The sequence below is a fragment of the Mirounga leonina genome, unplaced genomic scaffold (genome assembly GCF_011800145.1).
Source record: "Mirounga leonina isolate KUSES-001 unplaced genomic scaffold, KU_Mleo_1.0 Mir_200, whole genome shotgun sequence".
NCBI lineage: Eukaryota > Metazoa > Chordata > Mammalia > Carnivora > Phocidae > Mirounga > Mirounga leonina.
The window spans coordinates 16,443,514-16,468,491 of record NW_023270503.1 but is presented as its reverse complement, the minus strand read 5'-3'; the positions used below and the strand labels follow the sequence as shown (position 1 = coordinate 16,468,491).

Genomic DNA, 24,978 nt, shown 5'->3' with positions numbered 1-24,978 from the left:
CAATGTAACTGTATTGTCCTTAGCTGTTATTTTTCTATAGGTGATTTTTATCCTATGATTATTCAGCTTTTGGCCCTCTCAGCACAGTTGGCTGGCTACCCAGCCACTGAAACCCTCACCGGACACCACCTCTTGAGGCCTTCCCTTGAGGGCTCAGAACTGCCAGGTGTTCAGTGGTTGGGGCTCTGGGCTGAGAAGGTGCAGAGGTTAGTACAGAGGAGTGTAGGAGCTGGGGAGCCGGCCTGTAGGCAGTGAGAGCTATTCGAGAGTTGCAGGAAGGAAGGGGTATGTAACATAATCGACATTAGTGGTATTATTCTTGTGTCAGTATGGAGCACGGGCTGGAGGACACTAGGACCAGCAACAGGCAGGTCCCTGCCGTCGTCCAGGCAAGGGATGACAGTGGTCTGGGTCTGAGTGATAGTAGGGACATGGGGATGGGAGGGGAGGGGATGAGTCGGGGGGAAAGCGTGCTCTCAGTTGCAAGCCAGTCATCATTTCAGCGACCTGTGCTGCATTATCTATGGCAGATTTTCCTGAACTGTGCTCTATAGAACACTATTTCCAGGGGCAGTTAAAACAAATGCAATAAAAAAAAAAAAGCAAAAACATGTTCTCTGAACAAATATTAAAACAGGTCATATTTCCCATCTGTTGGAGAGTCATAACTGCATAACTGCATGTTAGAATTATTAAAGACTCTGAGAGGTCTTACAGTAAAATAATGCAACAACCCAGCTTAATCCAGTGTACACCAAATTCATATGACTGCACGCTACATTCTCCATAGAACACCTCGTAATGACCTATCAGACAGTACTGCACAAAAGGCTGGTTTGAGGAAAGCTGATGTTTGCTCTTCTCTGTAGACCAGCCATGCTGTACTGTATGGTCTTAAGTGCATCTAAATATACAGATCCATTCGGTGCCCATTAGAAAGATGGAGGGAAGGTCCAGCTGTGTTAACAACTGCAGTTATAAGTGGGGAGCAGTCACTGACATCAGAACAGCTAAGCCACAAGGCAAGCTGTGCTCACCTGCTTGTGTTCTTGCCCTCCAGAACTTCCAGGGCAATGAAGCCATGTTCGAAGCAGTCGAACAACAGGACATAGATGCCGTGCAGATCCTCCTGTATCAGTACACACTGGAAGAACTAGATCTCAACACACCTAACAGCGAGGGGCTGACGCCTCTAGATATCGCCATCATGACCAACAATGTGCCCATCGCCAGGATTCTTCTGAGGACAGGGGCCCGAGAAAGTCCACACTGTAAGTAAACCTGGGAAGAAAACCATGTACTGTTAAGACTTGACCCAGCTTCATGCCACCGAAATAGCCATTGCTGACATTTAGAGCAGAACAGTTGACGAAGACAGGCTCTGAGTGCCTTTACGTGTTTTCATGGACTTTCACGCAAATAGTGACAGTGTTTAACCAGTCTAGGCATCAGGTTACATTCTAAACAGAATACACTGAGTGGAATTGAACAGGAACCTGGAAAGAACTTCCTCCTAAGAATATAACCTAAGTTTTAAAATATGTGAAACACACCAAGTGAGGCTATAGAATAGGAACGTAGAAAAAGTTTAAGTATGTGTGTGTTAGTGTCTTGTGTCCATAGGCAATATGGTGACTTCATTCAATCACTCATTCATTCAACAAACACTGAGGACAGGGCACTGTTCTAGGTATGCCATGGTGAGCCATGGATACCATGGTGAGCAAGGAATGCCATGGTGAGCAAGATAAAATCCCTGTTATCATAGAATTTAGACACTAGTGGAGGAAACTTCCAATAAGCAAGTAAATAGATTAATTAAATTATAAACTCAAATAATGGTGAATGCTATGAAGAAAATAAAGTGAGTGGCTAGAGATTGATGGAGTGGGGACTATTCTAAATAGGTGGGGCAAGAAAAGCTTCCCTGATGTAGTAACATTTGAGCCTGGTCCTACGTGAGATCAGGGAATGAGCCATGAGGAGATACGGGGTCAAACCCTAGGCAGAGTTAACGGCAATAGAAAGGTGTGGAGGCAGGCAGGAACGAGATTGCATGTTTGATGGCCACAGCACATCAGCCAGGAGGAGAGTGATCACCAAGGAAGATCATTCCGGCTCTCACACCCGTGACAGGATGCTCACTTTGATCGTAAATGGGACGGAGAGACAGCAGAGCCGCTGAAACCGATGGATGACATATTCTGCTTTACATTTTAAAAGATCGCTACTGTGCTCCATGGCAAATAGACAGTGGTGGGGCCACTGTGGAACTGGGAAGGCCAGTTAGGAGGCCAGGAGACAGACGCTTGGACTGGCACGGTAGTGACATTGATGGTGAGCAGGGGTGGAATTCTGGATGTATTTTGGAACAGCTTCATTGAGAGATAATTCACGTGCATGTAACTCATCCATTTCATGTGTACAGTTCAGTGGTTTTTGGTATACACACCATGTGCAACCATGACCACAGTCCTTTTTAGACCATTTTCATTACTCATACCCTCTCACTCCCCAACCACCCCCGCACTCTTCCCAGCAGGCAGACACTAATCTACTTCCTCTTCCTATAGATTGCCCATTCAGGACATTTCATGTAAGTGGAATCATATAATGTATGGTCTGTTGGGACTGGCTTCTTTCTGGATGTATTCTAAAGTAGAGCTCATAGTACTTTGCCCAGGGGAGCTGCTCTGGGGCCGATGGCAGAGCCAGCCCAGGAGCGGACAGGACAAAGCTGTGGAGCCCTCAGCTAATGCCAGGCACTATTCTGAGCACTTTACATGCATTGACTCCTTGAAACCTCACGGCAACATTCTGAGGTAGGCACTCGCATTCCCCTTGGTACAAACTCTCTGACCCAATGACCACAATGGCTCTGAGCCACAGTTTTTATGTTTCCTAAAAGAAAAAAGTAAACTCATCAAACTGCTACTTTCACTAATACTGATTCACTTACTTCCAAGTGGTGAGACCCAGGAGGCTGAAAGAGAAGCAAGCAAATATATAATTAGAGGCCACATCTCTGCTCCTAAATTTCATAAACCCCCACCACCCAAAGACTAGGTACAGAGGCAGATCCTTGTATCAGGAAACTCTTTATTTTAAAAATGCTGAGCTCACCACATTCATGTCAGAGTGAGGATTTGGGTTCAGTAGGGTTGGGGCTTTGCAGTAAGAGCTCCATCGTCAAAGTGCCGCTTCTTTCTAATGGAATGGGAGGCTCGGAGGGGTGGGCAAATAGAGATGGAAGAAACCGAAAAGTCTTTGCTACCTTCCAACTTACATTGCAATAATGTCTGCCCCAAAGATCCAGCGAGAGAGGGGTGGGGAGAGAATCAGAGGGTCTGAACACAGAGAATGCAGACTGAGCCCCATTCTATAGGAACAAGGAAACCATTCATCCAGATGTTGCCTGCACTGGGCTGGATGAAACATTAGTCCCACTTACCTGAGACGCTACAAAGAACTCTGCATTTTCCATGAAACCAGTGAGACTCCCAATCTCCCCAAGTCCCCTTGTGCATAATTAAATCTCCATAAAAGAACCTGCGTCCTAAATAATCTAGTTAAACCAAAAGCAAATTCATTCAAAAGGTCCCTGGTTTTTCTCATTCCCTCTGGCATGATAACCACAATCATCATGACAAAGTTGTAAAGGAAGATGAGAGATAAACCCAGGTTTTAGCCTCCGGGAAATATGACACCTAAGTCACCTTGGCCACCCAAGAAGTCAAGGAGATCGTACCCTGTATAGACTCCCACATGTGTAAAGGTGGCAAAGGAATAGTGATTGAGTAACTGTGAAGCATTATCTCTGATTTTTACAGTAGCACAGATTCTGAGAGGTTAAGTGACTAACCAAAGGTCACACATCTGGCAAGTGAATAGGGATGTCAAGGACTCAAACCCAGGTCTGTGGGACACCCATGCCTGGGATCCTTCTCTGCAAACTTACTGCCTTTCCAAATAATCAGTACAGAGGGCTGTGGCCGCTGGGCCCTTGCATCTTTCCCTTTGTGCCATTTGCTAAAATCCTCTGGTGTGTGTCTTTGTTCTCTTCTATACACTAAGGTGCCATGCCTGTTAGAGAGAGGCACGATAGAAAAGCACAATCTGTTTTCAGGGATTTTTAATTCACTTTATATATCAAGTACAAAAGGAAGAGAATTGCTTCTGTGCGTGAGTGTGAGCCAGCCCAGGAGAAAAACCGTGGTCCACCAGCCAGAACCAGATAAGCAAACACCTGCTGCAAATCGTTCCCCAAAAGTTGCAGAGGCAGGATATAAGAGAAGAAAAATAACAGTGAGGCCTTAAGTCCAAAGAGCGTTTGACACATTGTGAAAATCCTTTTGCTTGCATCACCTCATTTGGTCCTCACAACTGGCCTGTAAAATGGGAGTCCCTTACCTCATTCTGCTCAATGAAGAAACCGGAATAAGGAAAGTCAGATAACTCACCCAACACTACAAAGCCAGGAAGTGGTGAACTATGACTTGAACCCAGATCCTCTGTAATGCTTTGGTATTTGTGTAAAAGCGTTAGCACGCTCACTGTCACACCTCATTCTTCCCTTCCCTGACTCTCCGTTGCTTCCTCTTCTCATGCCAGTCAAGTTTTTCAAAGCAACGAGCAGAGTTTCTAATAGGGTGAATTTTCTGTCTTCCTTTCCCCTGGGTGTTCCCTTCTGAAAACCAGCCCCATACTCTTTTCACGCTGCCAACCAAGAATCCCAGCACAACTCAGAAGCAAGTCCTCTGTGATCCACCACGGTTCATTGCAGGAATCACAAAGACACAGATGAGTTTAGGGACTTAACTCTAAACCATTGGTCAGGCATGTCTTCCAGGCTTTAGCCCCTGAATCACAATGCTATATCGAGGTGTTCCTTACAAACATGGCTTGAAACTCAACCAGGTACTCTTTCCTTACTCATAGGGAAAGTTCCAGAAGTGGCCACCGGAACTTGCATACCGCCCCAAGGTTAAATATATGCAGAACCCCACCTGCTTATTAGATCCATCTACTGTGTTTATTCAGTGACTTTTTTCTGTTCTTCCCACCTTTAGGCAAGCAGCAAAATAATACTCATTCCTTCTAGAAGATAGTATCAGCTATTATGAAAGTAGAATCCCAAGTACTTCCACTCGGACTGGTGTGCTGAGCTCAGGAAACTGGCAGAGACTCTGAAAGGACTGGAGCTGGGACAGCTAATGTAGGGACACCCAGGGGCTCTGCATTTGATGGTTCCAGCCAGTCAGTATCCCAGTTGCCGTGACTCCTGCTCAATGGGACAAATGCTATCTGAGAAAGACTTATCTCCCTTAGTGAAAGTCCCCAGTCATAGGCCCTTCCCTTATTCTGACTAACTCATGTCCTGCCCCCACTCTCCAATCCCAGTTCAGTGGTCTCCAGGAGGAATGTGCTGAGTCATCAGTGAGCTCCTTGCCTCTCTGTGGCTGCTATTTATTTGGGATCATCTAGGGTCTATAAACAGTAATTATAAAGAAATGAGTTCTTTTTGGATACCTACCATGTGCAGATGGGGTCACTCATATGGATTTTGTCTGTCTTTCGAGCCCAGTACCTGACACATAGTAGGTGCTCAGACATTTTCAGGTGAAATTTTGAATGCCCCTGTGTTAGGCTGCTGGGAATTACAGGCATTGGATTCAGGCACATAGACACACATATGAGTTACATGCATAGTGTATACACAATGTGTGGGAAATACCTGTAAGTCTTTCAGTAATTTATACCTGGGAGTACCTCTTGCTATTGTCACGTTGCTATTTTCCAGGTACTGTTGTAGAATTTGGTTGTAAATGGAGCCTGACTGTTTTCAGCTTTATACTGTTGAATAATGTGGACCAGTAAGAATGATGGAATGCTCCTCATCTTTAGTCTCTCTGCCCTTTCTACAGCCTTGTTCTCCCTTCTCTGCAGACCCTCCCTGTGTTTCTCTGTGAACTCGCTCACTTTCTCTCGGACATTGCCTCTGGAACTAGGAGATGTCGCCCAGCCTTAGTTGTGTGCAGTTACTTGCCGAGTGGCTGTCATGCGAGTGTGGTGCAGACACCAGTGTTAGAATCTTGGCCGACTTGTCAGGATGCACCACTAGTTTCTGCAGTAGTCGAAGGATCGTGTTGGTGCTGGGACCGGTTCAGGGCACGTCTAAGAGGTGTGACTATAAACTAATGAGCCTGGCTTTATATAAACAAACACCCCAGAAAGTCTACAATCCAAACAAATGTTATCCTTTAACATGGTCCTCATGGGAGACCCCACACTTGCTCCAACAGAGCTGCCATTGCTCTAAACACTTTTGGATTTGTCCTCAGAGCCAGTTTATGAGAAAATCTGACTCGCTGCTTAGAGTCACACCTGATTTTTGTTCCAAAACAGCATTGCCCAGCGTCATCACCCTCCGTGTTCACCAGACTTGGCTTCAAATGATTTAGAGAGGTTTCCTGAAATCAAATCCACCCTCAAAGGACAAAGATTTGCAACCGTTAAGAATATGTAAAGAACAAGCTTTGGGCCGGTCTCTAGAATGAGTCCCCAGGTATTTTTGTTTGCTTCATTAAAATAGGTGTACAGATCCTCACTCACCCGGACTTACAGACCTGCTCCTCGAGCCTCATCTCACACTGCTCACCCCTCATGCATGGTACACCAGCCCCACCAGCTTCCCTCCCATCCCATGAACACGCTGCACTCACTCTCTTCTCAGAGGGCCTCTGTCCCAGCTAGTCCCTGTGCAGGGAGTGCTCAGAGGCTTTCAGTCATGATCATTCCCTGGCCAGCTCCTTCCTAACATTTCCACTTAAATGTCACATCTTCAGGTGAGGCTTTCTCTGGCCATCAAGTCCAAAGTCACTTTCTAATCACATCACTTTATTTTAATGTTCTATATAGTACTTATCAGTATATATTTTTCATTTTATTTGTTTATTTTCCATCTCTCCTGCATTAGAATGTAAGCTCCACAGAGCAGAACCTGTCTGTCTCATTCATTACAGTATCCCCAGCAAACAGTAGGCACTCAATAAAAAATGTGTTGAATTGAATGAATCCCAAGGCTACTTCTTTTGAAGGGTATGAATATATTATTTCTTTTGAAGGGAATGATTGGTCTTTTTTTATATTTCCAAACAATTATTTAGACATCAGGTGGCCACGGCCTAAGGTCTACTCACCTGCTCCTCAAGAGTTAATTGTCCTTTCATTTTCTTGTTTTTAATTTTTAAATATTCATGCAACACAGAATATATTCTCCTTGTAAAAAATGAAAACATTATAGATAAAGTTAAAAGATACCTTTGACAACCCACCCAAACCATCCTTGTGCCATGCACACGCTCACAATCTAGGCCCCCATCCCTAAGTTCCCCCAACATAACTGCTGCTATCACCTCCAGGCTTGACTGAGCTAGGGGATCCACTTCAACCTTACTCAGAGTGACTGTTGGCAAGAGACTTCCATTACTTCCTGCGTGGGCCTCTCCAGAGGGCTGCTCCCTGATGTGACCGTTAGCTCCCGCCAGGGCAAATGATCTGAGAGAGAGACCAAGGTAGAAGCAACAGTGTCTTTTATCACCTAATCTCAGGAAGGATATATTCTCATTTCCTGCCGAATGTTGTTGATCACACAGGCCAACTCCGGCACAGTGTGGTCGGGTGTGACTACTGTGAGACAGAGATCATCGGGGGCTCTCCTGGAGTTGAGGATTAAATGTAATAATAACAGCTTTAAACTATTTCCCTGGCACACTGTAAATGGTCAAAAAATTGTTAGTCAATATAAATATCAAAAACAATATAAAACAATCCAAGAGTTTCTGGTAAGGAATTTAAATATTTTACCCATCTGTTTGCATTTTTAAAACACTGCCCAAATCAAGCACTTTTTAACATTTGTGGGATTTTATGTTCTAAAACTGCACTGTCCAACACAGGAGCCACCAGCCACATGCGACAACTGAGTATTTGAAATGCATCTAGTCCAAATTAAAATGTGTCCTTAATGTAAAACGACCCTGAATTTTCAAGGCTTAAGTACAATAAAATATATTTTAGTGTATTATATATATTACATATATTTATTTTTATATATTTATTTTATATATAATATATATACTATCTCAATAATTTTACATTGATTACATGTTGAGAGGATAATATTTTGGATCTGCAGAGTTAACTAAGATAGATTATTAAAGTTAATACCACTTTTTTCTTTTCACTTTTTCATTTTATTTTTTTTTCAAATTTTTATTTAAATTCTAGTTAGTTAACATATAGTGTAATGTTGGTTTCAGGAGTAGAATATAGTGATTCATCACTTGCAAATAACAACCAGTGCTCAACACAACAAGCACCTTCCTTAATACCCATCACCCATTTAGCCCATCCCCCACCCACCTCCCTCCAGCAACCCTCAGTACTTTTTTTTCTTTTTTAATGTCACTGCTAGGAAATTTTAAACAATGTGGCTTACACTGTATTTCTATTAGACAGCAGCGAAGGTATTGGCAGAAGATAGGATTATCTTCTTTCATACTTAAGCCATGACATCATTTGGTGATCTGCTTTGGATTCTCTAAATAATTTCCTCAAGGGTTTTGCATACAAGCTTGTTTTAGAAATGTCCATTGGCCCTTTGGAGTTCGGGAAACTTAGGATGGAAGTCTCTCTCTGTGTCATTGGCTCTGGCTTCTTAAAGAACCACAATTACAACTTAAACTATATAATATGGACTTTGTGAATCCACATTCTGTTGGAAAGTAGCAGGGAAGAACATTCCAGAGCCCCATGTCCAGGGCGTAATGAGCTCTAGGAGGAGAAAACACCACAGTAATTAAAATGAAACATTTAATCTCTAAATCTCTAAAACTTTTTGGAGCTACATTCTCAAAGTCCTTGGGGAAACCTGAAATTAAGACAACAGGTTGAGACCTGAGGGAGCCAGAGTGAATTCTGACTCCGGAACCCTTCAGGACAGGTAAATTGAAACGGAGGTTTTGAGCTTTTCTGGTATGAGAGTTTTTGAATGAAAAAACATTTAATTTTTGGACTCCTCTACAGTATTTCTTTTGATGTTCCTACCTGAAAACAAGGCAGTTGTGAGGCTGTGAGAAGGTTGTCCCTTATGATCAGCAAAGATGAATTTTATTAACAGCTATTCTTGGTTGCCCAGAGGACACTGGCTTACAATTCAAGGTTTATACCTAAGTGACCTTTTTTTCTTCTCTGAAATAACAGATAGGGTTGAAACTGACACCACTTAGTATATAATATATTTCTGACTGGTAGTTGGGACAGAAGATTTTTACCTGGGGGCAAGAAGGTTTTTTTTTTTGGTTTTTGGTTTTTGGTTTTTGGGTTTTTTTAATGGAAGGACATAGAGCTATTTTATAAAACAAGTATTTGATTTATTTTTGTGTGCCTCTAAAAACTATGACCAGTGAGTGTAATAATAATACCAAACCCCACTATTGAGAGCCATCTGTGTAAAGATTACCAATAACTTATCGCAGCTTATGAGACAGCTTACTGTGCTACTTTTCAGATGAGACAATTGGGTTCAAGATGGCAGCGTAACTGGTGAGAATCACACATTCGTAACGGGCAGTGCTTGATCTAGATTGATAACCTAAAGCCCTTTTACCACTTTACCTCCAGTTTGGAAATAAGACGAGAGCAGATTTCAGCTTAGGATGAGGAAACTTTTTAAAATTAAATTAAACTCTTTTAAATTAAAACTGAAAGTGAGAATGGATAGGGCTGCCTTGGTGAGCAGCAAGTTCCCCTCCTAGAGGAAATCGTATAGGGCCAAGGGTGTTATAAGAAGAATCATCTAAGGCTGGTTCTAAGGCTCCTTCAGACATTCAGACTAAAGAATTGTCTTGTACCTTCTTTTCTCATCAATAAATTTAAAACAAAAAAGAAAAGAAAAATGCTAGTAACAATAGAAAAGTTGTTGCTGAGTTGCAAAATGCCATATCATTAGTAATAGGCAAATGTATTCATTTTTTCCAAGCAAATCAAATGAATTATTCCCTAAAACTTTCAGTTAAGAATTAAAATTAGTTTACATTTTACCCTCATTACGACATTTTCAATCTCTAAGCAATTATCAACCAGGCCCAAACTCACCAGTTGCAGGGCAAGGCGAAATTAAGAAATAGTACGTAGTAGGCGCTCCATAGGTTAGAGTCTGATGGTGAGGAAAAAACACTCAGTCCGATCATTATTTATCTCAGGATTTAAACAGTAACCGTAATTGTATTCTTTGAACACCAAGTTCCCGCCCCACCCCCGCCCCCACCTCGTAGTTAATTAGCTGGGCAGGTTTTAGAACAAATACCCACTCAGACACTGGGTGGTAGAAATGCTGTTGATAATTAAACACCACAATAGCATGGGGCCTATTTCAGGAGCAGTCGAGTGGTCTTGCCCCAGCCGGCCGGCTCACCACACACTCACAGACCCTCTATTGTGCTGGCCATGGCTGCTCAGAGGGATAGTTGCTTGGCTGGAGAAGGAGCCAACTGCAGTAAGAGAGAAAAGACCAGACCTTGCAAACAGATCGGAAATTGTGCACTCAAGAGGAAAATATCCCGAGTGTGGAAGTAAAAGGGGAAGGGAACCAAGAGAAAGAGAAGTGGATGGGCAGGAGAACCAATCATATGATAGACATAGCCTTTCTAGTTTCTCTGTCCAACCAGCCACCCAAAATGAGCTCATCAGCCTCGGGCCAAATCGATAGCAATTAGAAAATTGCAATACATAAATACGGGGTTAATTTGCATTCCATTTGGTTTAGAGGAAGTTCCTTGGGTTCTTTAAGGTTTTTAAGAAAATCTTGGATAATAATCTCCCCTACTTGGGTCTTGGTTTCTTCAGCTTTATAACAGGTGAGTTAAAAAAATAAAAATAAGGGGGTTAAAATGTTCTCATTCTGCGGTGGCAAAAATAGGAAGGGGGCTCTCAGAATAGTGTGCAAGGTGTCAAAAAGCCTAAACTTCCCACCATCACTCAAGATAAAATGAAACAGTCTAATATAATCATCGTATTGCTTCTGCTTAAAATATATTAACCCACTTTGCTAGGTTGATTATCTCATACTGAACAGATGCGACTCTTGGCAGTTATATAGGTCATTAATAATAGGGAGAAAAATGATTACTTTGTAAGTCAGCTGATTTGGTAGTCGATAAAGAAAATCTTTCAAAAGAGAGTGTTTTAATAAGCTATTAAAAAATCCATAGGAAAAAAAAATAATAAACGTTTTGCTGGGTGAAATGGTTGGAAACCACTGGCTCAGTTAGTGTTTCTTCTACTTGTCCATGGAATTACCTCTAGCAACAGAGGCAAGTGAGTGTGTTCTCAGGGGTACCTGGGGACTTAGCCTGGAAAAAAAAGGGGGGGGGGCAGATTTCTATAAAGTTCCTCTTTTTTTTTTTTTTTAAGCTTTCAATTTTGGGGAAATTTTTCCATTCTCCACCGGAAGTGTTTGTTTTGATTTCTAAATAATATGCTTTCACCAAAATCTGTATGGAGAAACTGATGCCCCAGGAAGATGCCCATATTCATTCTGTGGTTCCAGAGATGCCCACTGCACCTCCCCCCGCCCACCAGCATATTATGTTGGTGTTTAGGCATCCCAGTTTGAGAAGCACAAGGATCTTGGTGATCTTGGAAGATTCACCTGGCTATAAAATTGAATAGGTTTCCCCTTAGCCTCTGAAGAGGCAACATGCTTTACCTTAAAGATGTAGAATCCCTTCACCACTACAACACAAACAGCATTAAGGCCCCAGCCTCGGAGGAAAGGGAAAGTGTAGAAACAAAGCACGTTGTGCTAAGGAAAGCAGGAAAAATTTCAGGGGGAGCCAAGCATAGCTCAGGAGAAGCTGTCCATCTGAAATGCCACCTGGAATTCACACCAGTAATAACTGTTGTGGATATAAAAATTAATAGGGGGGATTTCATAGTATTAGAAAAATTTATTTTTATAAATCATATGTCTATCACCCAAGTGTTGACGCATGCATGCAACTCAAACATCAGGCTTACAATAAAAAGCTCACTGAATGACTTAGCAAGGACAATTCCCCCATTTTCTCTATAATTTGGAGTGGGAGAAGGAGGGGGGTCGTGGGTAGAGGGTGCAGTTACTGGGTCAATTAATCAACCTGAGAACTGTGACACAAACCCTGACGCCTAACCTATGTCTAAAAATACACAAATGTATACGAATTTGTTTTCAACTGTCAATGCCTATATTTAGGACCTTCCCAGCAAGGCTATAATGAGACTGTGTTTGAGGCCTTCAGTCATAGCAGACTCTACCATTAATCTGAAGTTAGTTAAATTAACAGCATTTAGTACTGACTTGTCAATCTCACTGCTCCAGGAAATTGCACCTTGAGGCTACTAATATTGCCAATTTTTCCACTGGAGTATGCGCCCGCGTTTGTGTATGTGTATTTTTTTTCTCCAGAGCCTCCGCGTTCATACGCCATCATTGCTTCCCTACGTCCACAGCACTTATATTATCATTTATTCTGGCCTCCTTTAGCCTTCCCGGGGGATTCTGCATAGTGTAGCTGCTCAGTGAAAGAGTTTTTTAGCTTTATATTTATTTGTTTATTTTTCTGTCATGGCTCATGCCTGAGGCTTTAAAAAAAGTGTGACGGTATTCAGAGGACATGATTGACTGCTAGAGCAACACTCATTAGCCATGAGAAACCTGCAGCAAAACACAGTCCTGAGTGTTCTAAACAGCAACTTGAAAAAGAAAGAAAAAAAGAAAGAAAAAGAAAGAAAAAAGACTCGACTAATTTTTCATTGACCTCATCTGTAAATAAATTGAGACTGATGGTGAGCAGGGGCAATAATAAATTAGTATTCATTTCCTGTAATTAATGCAAACATGCCTATGAACACAGAGAATATGAATATATAACCACCTAATTTCCATTTCAGAATGCACCTAACAAATTTTCACTTATCTTCGTAATATTTTCCCCCCTTAATTAGAAGAATGAAATGTTTGGATTTTTTTCCCACCCCCGGGGGAATACTGGTTTGGTCACACAGAGTATCAACCACACGTTGGTGACAGAGCAGCGGAGCTTGGTTCTGATCTGTGCTGTTCTTTGCATGGTTCCCTTCCACACGCCCGTGCTGAGGCTGTTGCCCCCTTACCACTAACCAGGGAGGGCTCCTCCCAAGTGACCGAGGGCCCACCGAGGCAGCCCTCCAATGTATAGGAGCCATGAGGAAACTCCAAGAAGCAGCTTCCCAACCTGACACACGAATGTGAAGCATTCTGTCACTGTCACGAACGTTCACTCCCACAAGGGCGGGGTCAGATGAACCAGCACGATGTGAATTTCGTGGAGATGCCAAGTATGGAGTAAAACAGAAATATCAAACTATATAATCTCTGTCAGCAAGAGGAGTAGTTGAACTTGCTGTTGTTGAGAATGGGCATCTCCAGAGACCATTCATTCCTTCCTTGAGATCATGATCAGAGATGGAATTGATAGATCATAGTCTGATCACACCCAGTCATCAGAACTCACTAGCGTAACTGTGGCAGTGGGAGTGGGACACTTCGTCAGCAATAAATAAATTGGTTAATTATAACAGAATTACGCCACTAAGACGTATGTACAGAAATGTCTGTGAGCTGGCAGAATGTGATAAGAGCAGAACATTCGAATCAGATTCTACCAAAAAAAAAAAAAAAAGGACCAAACAACTTTAACGGAATGCAGCTTGCCTCGTGGATGCCTTTTCCTACGACCTTCCTAGCCCTACAGAGCTTTTGGCCCTAAGTGTTTGTCTTTGTAAAGATCATGGAAACAACTGTGTGCAATCTGGGTGAGAAGTGGTCCTCATGGGTACTTGATGGTGGAATTCTAATGAACTGTGCTAGGCAGCTATTTGGGGTGCATATGACAAAAGGGCCCCAGAGCAATGAAAAGTATCTTAAATTGATGGACTTACCATTTAAGCTAGTTGTCAATGTCACCACTTAGACCTTGTCAGGATAAGTCAGTTAATAAGGAACATAGATCCCACTTACCCTGGGGCATTTTTTAAACCCCAGAGTCAACTCTTAACTCCCATGCCCTCGAAGCAGCGTTTCCCCAGAAAGAGAAAGGAGTCACCCATGTCTTTCCCTGCAGTTGTCAGCCTGGAAAGCCGAGCAATGCACCTCGCCACACTGGTGCAGGAAGCCCAGCAGAGGGTGAGTGAACTGTCTGCCCAGGTGGAGAACGAAGGACCCAGTCTGGACAACACAGAGAAAGAGAAACAGCTGAAAGCGTGGGAGTGGAGGTGTCGGCTCTACAGACGCATGAGGACCGGCTTCGAGCACGCCAGTGAGTATAAGCAGAGGACTTCTGCATGTAACTAGAAGCCAGATTGGTTGGAGACAGCCAGGCCTTCTTTTACTGATTTTTTTTTTCAACTCTGCTCCAGGGTCATGGATGGCCGTTGTCAGCCTATTTGGAGTGAGGGCTCTGGGCAGCTGTAAAAGGATCTTTTGTCTTGCTTGATTTTCTGGCTCCCGATAGGTTCTCTGACCACAGCCATGAGGCTTCAGTGCTGCTGGCCTCTCTCCACCGTGTCACACTCATCTAGCACTTTCCACCCGATACGCCCTAATGCCTAATAACCTGGATGGTCTGATACCCTAAGTGGCTATATTTTGGGATGGGGAGGTGGAAAATATTTGTTTGCCTATTTGTCCAGTTTCTGCCTCCAACACAAGTTTAAGTTGTTTTCAACTCTACTGCATTTTTTTATAGAGAGCTTATATAAACCGACCTTTGGTTAATACAGGCCACAGAGGATAATCAGTCAGCCCCTGAATTATGCTTTGTCTGCACTTCCATTCTCTTCATCGATTCTTTTTTGTTAGTTTTAAGAAAAGCCTTGTTTCTGGATAATGCTCATTAGCACTGGAAGGTCCCTGATATAAAAAAGTATCAATTTCAAACTTGGGAAATATTAAAATCTTGTTCCAAAAGTAGATCTTATTTAAACAACACTTTAAAAAATTGGACTTGAGAATTTAAATATAAGGGAAAGATCAGTTCATTAGTTTGGAAATATCTGCCTCTGCTTTGTGCTATAGATAAAGACCAAAGGCAGTGAAAATCTTGTTCTCTGAAGCAGTTCTGTATACTAAGGATTGAATCTAAGCCTAATCCTTTCTCTTAAAGCAAACAGCTTAAGCAACATTAATGAAAGTTTGCTTTCAAAATTAACAATCTCTTCAGCAATGCTGATACATGGGTTGTTGTTTTTTTTTTAAAAAAAGAGATATTTGGCAATTGTTTTAATAAATGCATTTGCAATTGTGCCTCATTTAGGACAGATTACTACTAGAAGCAGTCATAGTTTTAGATGTACTGCCATTTGGGGGGTAATTTTCTAAATCACAAAACACCTTCTGGGTGTTAAGGAACACCTAGAACTATCAGGAGTCCTTTAAAACCCGAGGTTAATGGGCATGGCATTGGTCCGTGAATTCTCTCAGAAAACGTTACTTGATCTAATAGGAGGCAGCATGAGAGAAGGCAGGTCGGCATTCTATCCTGGGAAGAGCCCCGAATCAGGCATCCGAAGCCACAGGCCTTCGTCCTAGCTGTGTGTCTTTGCTGTGTCCTTGAACAAGTAGTGTGGCCTCTTTGGACGGCAGGTTCCTCATCCTAACTGGGCACATGCTCTACTTGCCTTTTCTACCCCACAGGGTTGCAAAAAGGCTCCAATGAAATGATTTCCATGGAAGTACTTTATGAAATGTAACAGCCTCTGTCAACAGCCGTTTCCAGCTAACACTTTCTGGCCTGCTCTCGGTTGGTCCAGGCCAATCTCCTGTTGTGTTTCCAGGATACTTTGGGAAGGCCTAACTGGTATTATTTACCCCTTCAGAAGATGTTCTGATGCTCAAATAAGACCACGATGGCAACAAATAAAGACCATTGAGACTTCTAATGAAAATGTTCAAAAGCAAAAGCTATAAGGCTCTACAAACAAATGTTTCCATAGTGTGTGTTTCAGGGTATCCTTTGAAGAGGCAGGAACATTGTCTAAAAAGGATTTGCGATGTTAAGATCCTTACGTTTTTCCTTCTGTCCCAGGAGCCCCTGAGGTGCCAGCCAGCGCCTGCCTCATGGTGACCAGCAGCACCGCGCTCACCGTCAGCTTTCAGGAGCCTCTTAGTGTCAACGCAGCAGTAGTAACCAGATACAAAGGTACCAGACTCCAGGTTTTTGTTTCATTGCTGCTTCTTAAAAAACAATCCATTGTTTGGGGATCAGCTGTGCATTTTGTATGTTTGTTTTTCCTGCTGATAGGATTTTTTCTATCCCATGTACTTTTTGAGTTGAAATATTTCCATAGGCACTCATGTACAGAGCAAAAGTTAATAAGTCACTGAAAGGATGGACCACAGGGCCAGGCTGTCATTATTCCAAGCCCCTCTGAAATATTATTAACTCCCAACTTCTTGTTGGAAAGGGCCTGTTTTGTGCATAGCATAGGGTTGAGGACAGGACTAAGTAGGGCACATGGAAGAATCAGCCTTGATCCAAGTTGCTCAGAGAGTGGGATATCACACATACTAAGTAGCAGGGCATATGAACTGATACCTGTAATAGCAGGTAACTAGGGTTAAGGATTTAAAAAAAAAAACAAAAAACAGATAAAGGACATTGGGGGTCAGAAAAGAAAGAGGGAGGTAACATGATAGATCAGAAAAGCCCCAAGGTGCAGGTGGCACTTGGCTTTCAAGGATGGCTAGGATTTGGACCAGAAGATGCTGGGGAGAAGTAACGTCCAAGTGGAGAGAACGGTGGGCACAGTTTATACCTGTGAAGCAAGAACACGCTAGGACAGGCAGAAGAGAGCGAGGGAACCGTGGCTCCAGCGGAGGTGAGGGTTCATGAGAAGGCACAGTGAAATGTAAGAGCAGAGAGAGAAATGAGGGCAGGAGGCAGGGGCCCACCAAGCCTTGAATTCAAAATTAAGGAGTTTCGACATTGTTTGATGAGTTCTGCAGAACACTGAATAAGGCAGGACAGGATCAGAGGTAGACGGTGAAAGATTTGGCTGGCAAGACTGTGTATGAGGTACCGGAAGAGATGTGGGCCAGGAATAGGGAAGTAAGTCCGGCAGCTAGCCAGGAGAAACCATGACAGCCAATGCGGCAGAGGAGACAGACAGCAGAGTGACGCTGTGCTGAGAACAGCCAAGGCTACGGAGCGCCTACTGTATGCCGGGCACCAGGTCAAGCCATCCTCTGTACTAACTCCGTGCAATCTTCACAACCACCCTAGAAGTGGGCGCTGTGAGGATTTCCACTTTGTGGACGAGAGGACTAAGGCACTGAGGTTAAGGAATTTGCCTAAAGACACCAAGCAGAGCCAGAACTATCACATTATGTGGATTCTCAAATGGGGTGGACAAAAAAGAGCGAAATCGATTTTCCTGACTCAGGAGGACATATGGAAGTAGCCTGAACAGTCCTAAAACCTGATAAAGTCCTCCATGCATATATTCCAAGATGCCAGTCCACAAGGCAGAAGTCCTATGTCCATGTAGTGTATGAGCCTCCTGCCTCCTTCCCAGGGCCTATTCCCCGGGAGAATCTTCTAGGTCTGCAAAAATTACTCTGCCCACACCCTGTAGTTTTCTGAGGTGCTTGGAGTTTTCCAGGTAACTCCACTCTGTTTGTACCACCTTAGGTAAGGCAGCCTAGAGTTGGTTACCACTTTGGGTTTTCTGTATCAAAGAGAAGGCAGCCTGAGGGTACTAAGGACAAAAGACAAATGGAGCCACCAGGTTGGCCTCCCACAGCCATCCTTCAATACAGTTCTGATACTTTCTCTTGGTTGTCTGCTCTGCCAAGACGTCCTGAAATTCAGAGCTAGTGTTTTCAGGCAGTGTCAGACTTGGACATTTTCCTCTCTCTCTACCTCTCTCCAGCTCAGGGTTGTGATGAAGGGTTTCATCAGTGCTGCCAAACTCGACATTTTCTTCTTACATTTGATTAGTGAGCTATCGGGAGCTAATTTATCCAGACTGTCAGCTATTTAATACTCAACCATCATGCCAGCAAATTCTATCAGCATTCACATATTAACACGTCTCATCTCAGGAGATTTGCGTTTGGGTGGGGTTGAAACGAAAGCCACAAGTGGGTTCTGTTAGTGACTGGAGGGGATTAATTAAACATTATAAATAGAATTGTCTGTTGCATTATGGAGTAGGTTTCCTTGTGTTAATCTATAAGGTCATAAATTGAGTCCTTAACGTGACCACCCTCGGGGGTTATTAAAACAGCTGACTGCCTACTGTACCCAGAGACAGCAGGACAGTTTTTAATTCAGAGTTGAAGTAATTATTTAATCATGGAAATATTAGCAAAATTACCCTGAAACAAGGCTAATTATTTTGTTTGCTTTAAAAAAGAAGAAACAATCGAGAAATCCACAGAATGAAATGTCAGCTATCTAATTGGCTAGAGGGAAGGCTTAACCCTACAGTATTTAGGGTTTGGAAAACATCTCAAACTGCTCTCCAGAATTTCTGGGTTCATAAGACCTCAAGCCTGTTTGACAACTGGATGTTCTTCCCCCTTCATACCGAAGCCTGTGTTTCAAAGAAAATCTGAATCCTTCCGTTCCTCACGTGTGTACACTCAACTCATCAACATGTTCTGATTTTTTTAAGAGTTTGTTGATATCCAGAAATCTTTTTAAGAGCATCTCTTTATAAGCCCTCTTTCAGGCCCAGGGGCCATGCGCCAGGCCAGTTGCGATCACAACTTGGACATTAAAGGCATCAGTTTCAGTTTAAAACCCAGAAACAGTTTTGAGTAAGACCCACTGGAGTTTTCTGCCTGCATCTTCCCTAAATGCAGGAAAATGGGGCTAAGAGAGTGACTGTTTCTAGATGTTTCTTCCTTGGATTCAAAGAGCCCTGGCGTCTTTTGGTCCCATCTCACCAATTTCCATGGCTTACAGAGCCAAACTAGAGTTGTTTCAAATGCTTTGATGCTTTGGACACTTGCCAGAACTTCATTCCGCAGCCCCCACCCCCACCCCCCCGCCCCGCCTTGGGTAACCTGTCTGCAGCTCCGGCAGAGGATATGTCATTTCTCTGCAGTCCCAGGGCAGAGAACATTTTCAAAAGTGATTTTGTTGCTCTTTGCCGGGTTGGAAATTGAAAGGAGAAAGTATCCTCTAACGGATGAAGTGCAGCATCTGTTTTCCATCCACAGGATGAATTCCTTTCTATCTTTATTTTAAAAGCAGGGCTCGACATGGTCACCCTTCGGGGTTTGCCAATGAAGAGATGCTCCAGTAGCTGCCCCAGTGGGTGTGGGCAGTATGCTGGTTTGGGTGGTGCCCTTCCCCATCTCTTCTCACCTTGTTCTCTAACAGATTAGAAGCCACCACCCTAATTCCTTCCTACAAAGGCTTGTAATAGCAAAATATTTAACTGCTCTTCATTTGATGGCATTCTCTAAAAGAAAAAAAAAAAATTGAAAAGCATTTCTCCTTGCAGAGATTGCCAGGGGCTGGTAGTGTATCTGCTCCTGCAAAGACCAGGTGGTACTTCTGCTAACCACCACCTCCAACTTCTTTCCCAGAAAGAAAGGAGGCCGAAGAATTCCAGAGAGATGTCCAGGGGCACTGCAGCTTCTAGGAGGGAGAGTCCACCATTTGTCCATGAAAATCCTTGGGGTCGACAATTTGTAATAACAGTGTGAACTTGACCATGACTTAATCATTTGGGCCATCTTTTCACAAGACTTAAGAAAAACCTGACTTCGTGGGGCTTGGGTGCACACTGCTTAGTATTTATATTATTTTTACCCCTTCTATTATTTTTCCCTCCTATACCTTGTAATTAGAGAAAAGTACATTGCATTAGAGACTATAATTCTTTTCCATGTTTAATTAATTGAAGAATTAGTCTGATCCTAAGCATGAGGTAGCTACCCTCATCACTAGATTGAAGTGATTCAATTTCAAAAAACAAAAGGATTTATCATTTTAGTTAGCCTGTTTGGGCAGGGTTGAGGCCAAAAGTTTACAGATGAGAAGCAATGAGGAGAGGCAGAAGATGTTATGTCCAAGGGACAGGAAACTCAGTGGGTTCACATTTTTTGCATGCAAGTAAAAATATGGAAATAAGTTCAGCAACTAAATGTATGATGAGGAAAAGCAGCACGTCCAGTGAGAGCAAGAGAATGGCAACACTACTCAAGTTTTTTCTTCTAAGCTGCCACAGGCTTTATAGGCCAGTTTTCGATTCCTCCCCTGGTTGCTGAGCTGTCAGGATCTAGCCAGTTGAGTCTTGCACCATCTTGTGAACCACCTTAAAACTCTTCTCCAATACAGTATGTTGTAAAGAATAGCCTTTTTGCATTTTCTTCATTTAGGAAAGTTTTTAACCCTCAAACAATACAGTACAGGTTATATAAAAGACAAAGTAAAAGATTTACCCTTCCCCCAATGTCCCATCCCTGTCACAGAACTAATCTGTTATGAGTTCCATGTATGTCCTTACAAATCCTTTCTTGATGCACGTACCCACATATATAAGCACATAGATGTATAGGTTTGTTTGTGTGCTAAAAATAATCACACTGTCTAATCCTACAACCAGATTTATTTTAAGATTTTATTTATTTATTTGAAAAAGAGAGCGAGAGCACAGAGGGAGAGTGAGAGAGAGAAGCAGACTCCACACTGAGTGGAGAGCCCCATGCAGAGCTCGATCCCAGAACCCTGAGATCACCACCCAAGCCAAAGGCAGACACTTAACCGACTGAGCCACCCAGGCACCCCTAGATTTATTTTTAATTCAGCAATGTATCATATATATCAAATATCTTTCTATGTCAGTGTGTTTGGATCTTCATTCTTTTTAATCACTGTACAGTATTCCTATTCCCTAGCTAGAGGTGCTATAATTTATCTAATCATTCTTCCACTGATAGACATAGGTTGTTTCCATTTTTTTTCCTATTATATAATACTGCAATCCTTGTATGTGTCTCTGTTTTACTTGGGCCAATATTTTCTTCTGGGATTAACTAGAAATGGAAAAGTTTATGCAGTCCCTTTCTTTGTCTCACTCACCTGTCTATAGCCATTGTTAACCTTAAAAATAAAACCATCAAAAAAACAGCAAACAAAAAACCCTCAGTCATTTCACCAGAAAAAAAAAAAAAAAAAGGTTTATTTAGCAACCGTAGAGAGTTGCAACTCTTGCAAGTCGGGATAAGCAAGCTACAACAAGTCTAGGGAACAAAGGAGAAGAACACCCTTCAAAGAGGAAAGGGGGCAGTTGGGTGGGGCTGTTATAAAACAAACTCTATTGGAGTAAAGTAGGAGTTGGAAGCATAGTGGTTTTTCACTGGTTGAGTTGTGAGGTCTCTGATTGGCTGTGCTGTTGCTGGGGCAAGAGAAAAACCTTTCTTCCTGCTTGGGTAATAAAGTAGTAGGTAAAGTACTATGGACTTTGAAGGTACATCTCTTCCTGTTGGGTCATTGACAATGAGTGGTAGGGTGTAAGGGCTCCCCCTTCTGGCCTCCCCAATCCATTTTAAATGGTGTTCCCTTTTATTAATTTTCACACCATACAGTAACTTTATAGTATATTTTAACATCTGGTAGGGCAAGTCCCTCCCCATGGTAATCTTTTTCAAAATGTCACAGTTGTTTGCACACATGTTCTCTTCCAAATGAATTTTAGAATTGGTTTGTCAAGTTTAATTTTCAAAATTGTACTGGGGTAGCATCATATTCCTAAATTAATTTGGAGAGAGCCTTTCCATCCAAGACCGGTCTTCCTAATCAAGTTGAATTTTATGTATTCAGGAAAGTTTCATAATTCTCTTATATGGGTCTTCTACACTTACTGTTAAGTTTCATGGGGTGGGGGGAGTCTATTTAACAGGTTTTATGGCTATTATGAATGATTCTCTTTTCAAGATTTATTCTCTAATTGGCTATTTGTGGGACAATAGAAGAGCAAGTGCTAGTTCAAAAGAAATCTTTCGTTGGTTGCTTTGCTGAACTCTCTTAGTAATGGTGAGGGGTTTTTTTTCTTTAGTAGATTGTCTTGCATCTTACGATTTTTTTTCACACCATCTTTAAGTAAGGATCATTTTGTCCTTCCCTTCTAGTACTTTTTATTCTTTCTCAGATCTCACTTCATTAACTAGAGTCAGTGCGGTTTCTAGTTCCCAGGACACTGTGTATAGTAAGTGGGACAGTAGATATCCTTCTCTCTTACCTGCTTTTGTCCACTTGCATCTAATATTTTACCATTAAGTGTGACGTCTAGGATAGGCTTCTGGTAGGTTACCTTTACCAATTAAGGAAGTTCCATGTGGATTATGATGAATGATATAGCGTTGAACATAATTTTTAAATCTCCACTGTGATCATGGTCCCTTTAGTATTTCAAAAGTCTTTCAGAATTATTGAACAACATTTGTCTATTTTATTGGTTTGTTTGAAGAATTAACTTTTCATTCATGAAACCTATTTCTTGTTTATCTTCTATTTTATTAATTTCTGGCTTTAGCTTTGCCAATTCCTGCTACTTTCTGTTGGTTTACTTTATTCTTTCTTTCCCAGTTTTTTGTTTTTGTTTTCGTTTTTTTTTTTTTTTTTTTTTTTAGTTTGACAACTTAACTTACTGTTCCTTTATTTTTCTTGTTTTCTAGTCCATATATTTAAGGCTATAAATTTTCCCCTGACCACTACTTTGTCCACATCCAAAAAGTTTAAAGTGAGATGCTATAATCATCATTTATTTATAAATACTTTATCATTTCCACTTTAAGCAGGGTTTTTTGGCAAGCCATTTTAAACTTTTAAGTGGCCATATTTTTTTTTGCTATATTTTTAAGGTTAATTTCTAATTTTATCATACTAAGAAAATGTTTTAATATGTTCAGTACACTGTTGAGCTATTTTAAAACTCTTATTTGTAGCTAAATATGTACCATCGTTGGTGTTTGAAAAGAATGTGTAAACTCCACTGGGTATAAAGTGTGAATGTGTGTGTTGTTTAAATCCCTGTCTTTTTCTAAAGTGTTTGTCCCTTTGATCTTTGATCTCTGAGAAGCTGCTTTATTTGTCTTGCTTAATGCTCTTTGCTTCAGCTTCTATTTTGTCTGTAATTAACAGTGCTTTCTAGGTTTTCATTTGCCTGCTGCCTTTCTGTCTTCCTATTTTCATCCTTCCCATGACGTTTGAGAAACATTTATAAAGAGTATATAGTTAAACTGATTTACTCAAACTGCAAGTTTGTCTCTTTTTATATAACACTTTTTATTTTTTATTTTTGTCCAAAGTTATCTAAGAATGGGATTAAAAAACAAATTTGTACTAAAAGGCTTATAATAAAAAAAAATTCTTCTCCCCCTTCTCTTCAGAGCCAGCAGTTCTAATTCCTCCAGTTCTTATAATTCCCTGTCTACTTTCATTAATATGCTTCCATGGCTCTTTCTTGATGTAGAAATTGCAGGTCTTACGTATGCAGTTATAACGATAACAGAAAAGAATTTAACTCTCATAATACCACACTCACCTGCAGTTCCTTATTCTCTCCACTTAATTATATTTCCATTTTTAGTTAAGTCAACAATGTTTATACTATTATGAGTGTGGACGTTTTTGGTTGTTGTTGTTGTTTTAACTAAAATCCTGACTTTATTCAGATAACCTTAGTTTCCACCTGATGTCTCTCTCTTTTTTTTACGATTTTATTTATTTGAGAGAAAGAACGAGAGAGAGAGCATATGAACGGGAGGAGGGGCAGAGGGAGAGGAAAAGAGAGAATCCATCCGATGCAGACTCTACGCACTGACCACGGAGCCCAGCATGGGGCTCAATCTCATGGGGCCCCTGAGATCATGACCTGAGCCCAGATCAAGAGTTGGCTGTTCGGGCGCCTGGGTGGCTCAGTTGGTTAAGCGACTGCCTTCGGCTCAGGTCATGATCCTGGAGTCCCGGGATCGAGTCCCGCATCGGGCTCCCTGCTCGGCAGGGAGTCTGCTTCTCCCTCTGACCTTCCTCCTTCTCATGCTCTCTGTCTCTCATTCTCTCTCTCTCAAATAAATAAATAAAATCTTTAAAAAATAAAAAAAGAGTTGGCTGTTCAACCGACTGAGCCACCCAAGTGACCCTGATGTCTATTTTTGTCCCAGGACCCCATCCAAGACCCCATATGACGTTTAGTTATCATATCTCCTTGAGCTCTTCTGGCTGACAGTTTCTCAGACTTTCCTTGTTTTTTGATGACCTTGACAATTTTGAGGAAGACTGTGCAGCTCTTTTGTAGAGTGTCCCTCTTTTGGATGTGACTGATATTCTTCTTCATGATTAGACTGGGGATATGGGTTTGGTGGCAGAAGACCACAGAGGTAGTTTTAGCCATTTTCATGCCATCATATCAAGAGTACATGCTCCCAATATGACTCATCACTGTTGATGCTGACCTTGTTCACCTGGCTGAGGTGGTGTTTGTCTGGCTTCTCCACTGTAAATTTATGCTTTAACCCCTTCCATCCTGTATTCTTTGGGAGGAAGTCACTATGTGTGGCCCACACTGAGTGTGTAAGTTTTGACATTGCAATGTCAAATAGTGTACTGTGATTATATTTCCTTACCTATATATTTTCCTCAAATCTCTAATTGCCTCTTTTCTCTTTCCTACCCTACTTTGCCATTATCATATTCAAAATTTGTTTCAAATAATCCTTTCAGAGTAGTACCTGTTTTCCCTCCTCAACTACTAGCTATTCACGTTCCACTATATAATAATAACTCATTGGGTTTGCATTAAGGAAATGCAAATTAAGACCACAATGAAAGGGGCACCTGGGTGGCTCAGTCAGTTAAGCCTCTGACTCTTGGTTTTGGC

The 24,978-nt window shown here is 41.9% G+C and overlaps 1 protein-coding gene across 1 annotated transcript in view; it reads left to right on the top strand.

The window, feature by feature from the left end:
* ANKFN1 (ankyrin repeat and fibronectin type III domain containing 1) overlaps window positions 1–24,978 on the top strand; it is a 156,141-nt gene that overhangs the window by 16,703 nt on the left and 114,460 nt on the right. Inside the window, exons 3-5 of the mRNA XM_035026784.1 lie at window positions 1,061–1,271; window positions 14,205–14,399; window positions 16,167–16,280. Of these exons, the coding sequence (XP_034882675.1) occupies window positions 1,061–1,271; window positions 14,205–14,399; window positions 16,167–16,280 (520 nt within the window). The remainder of the gene's footprint in view (window positions 1–1,060; window positions 1,272–14,204; window positions 14,400–16,166; window positions 16,281–24,978) is intronic.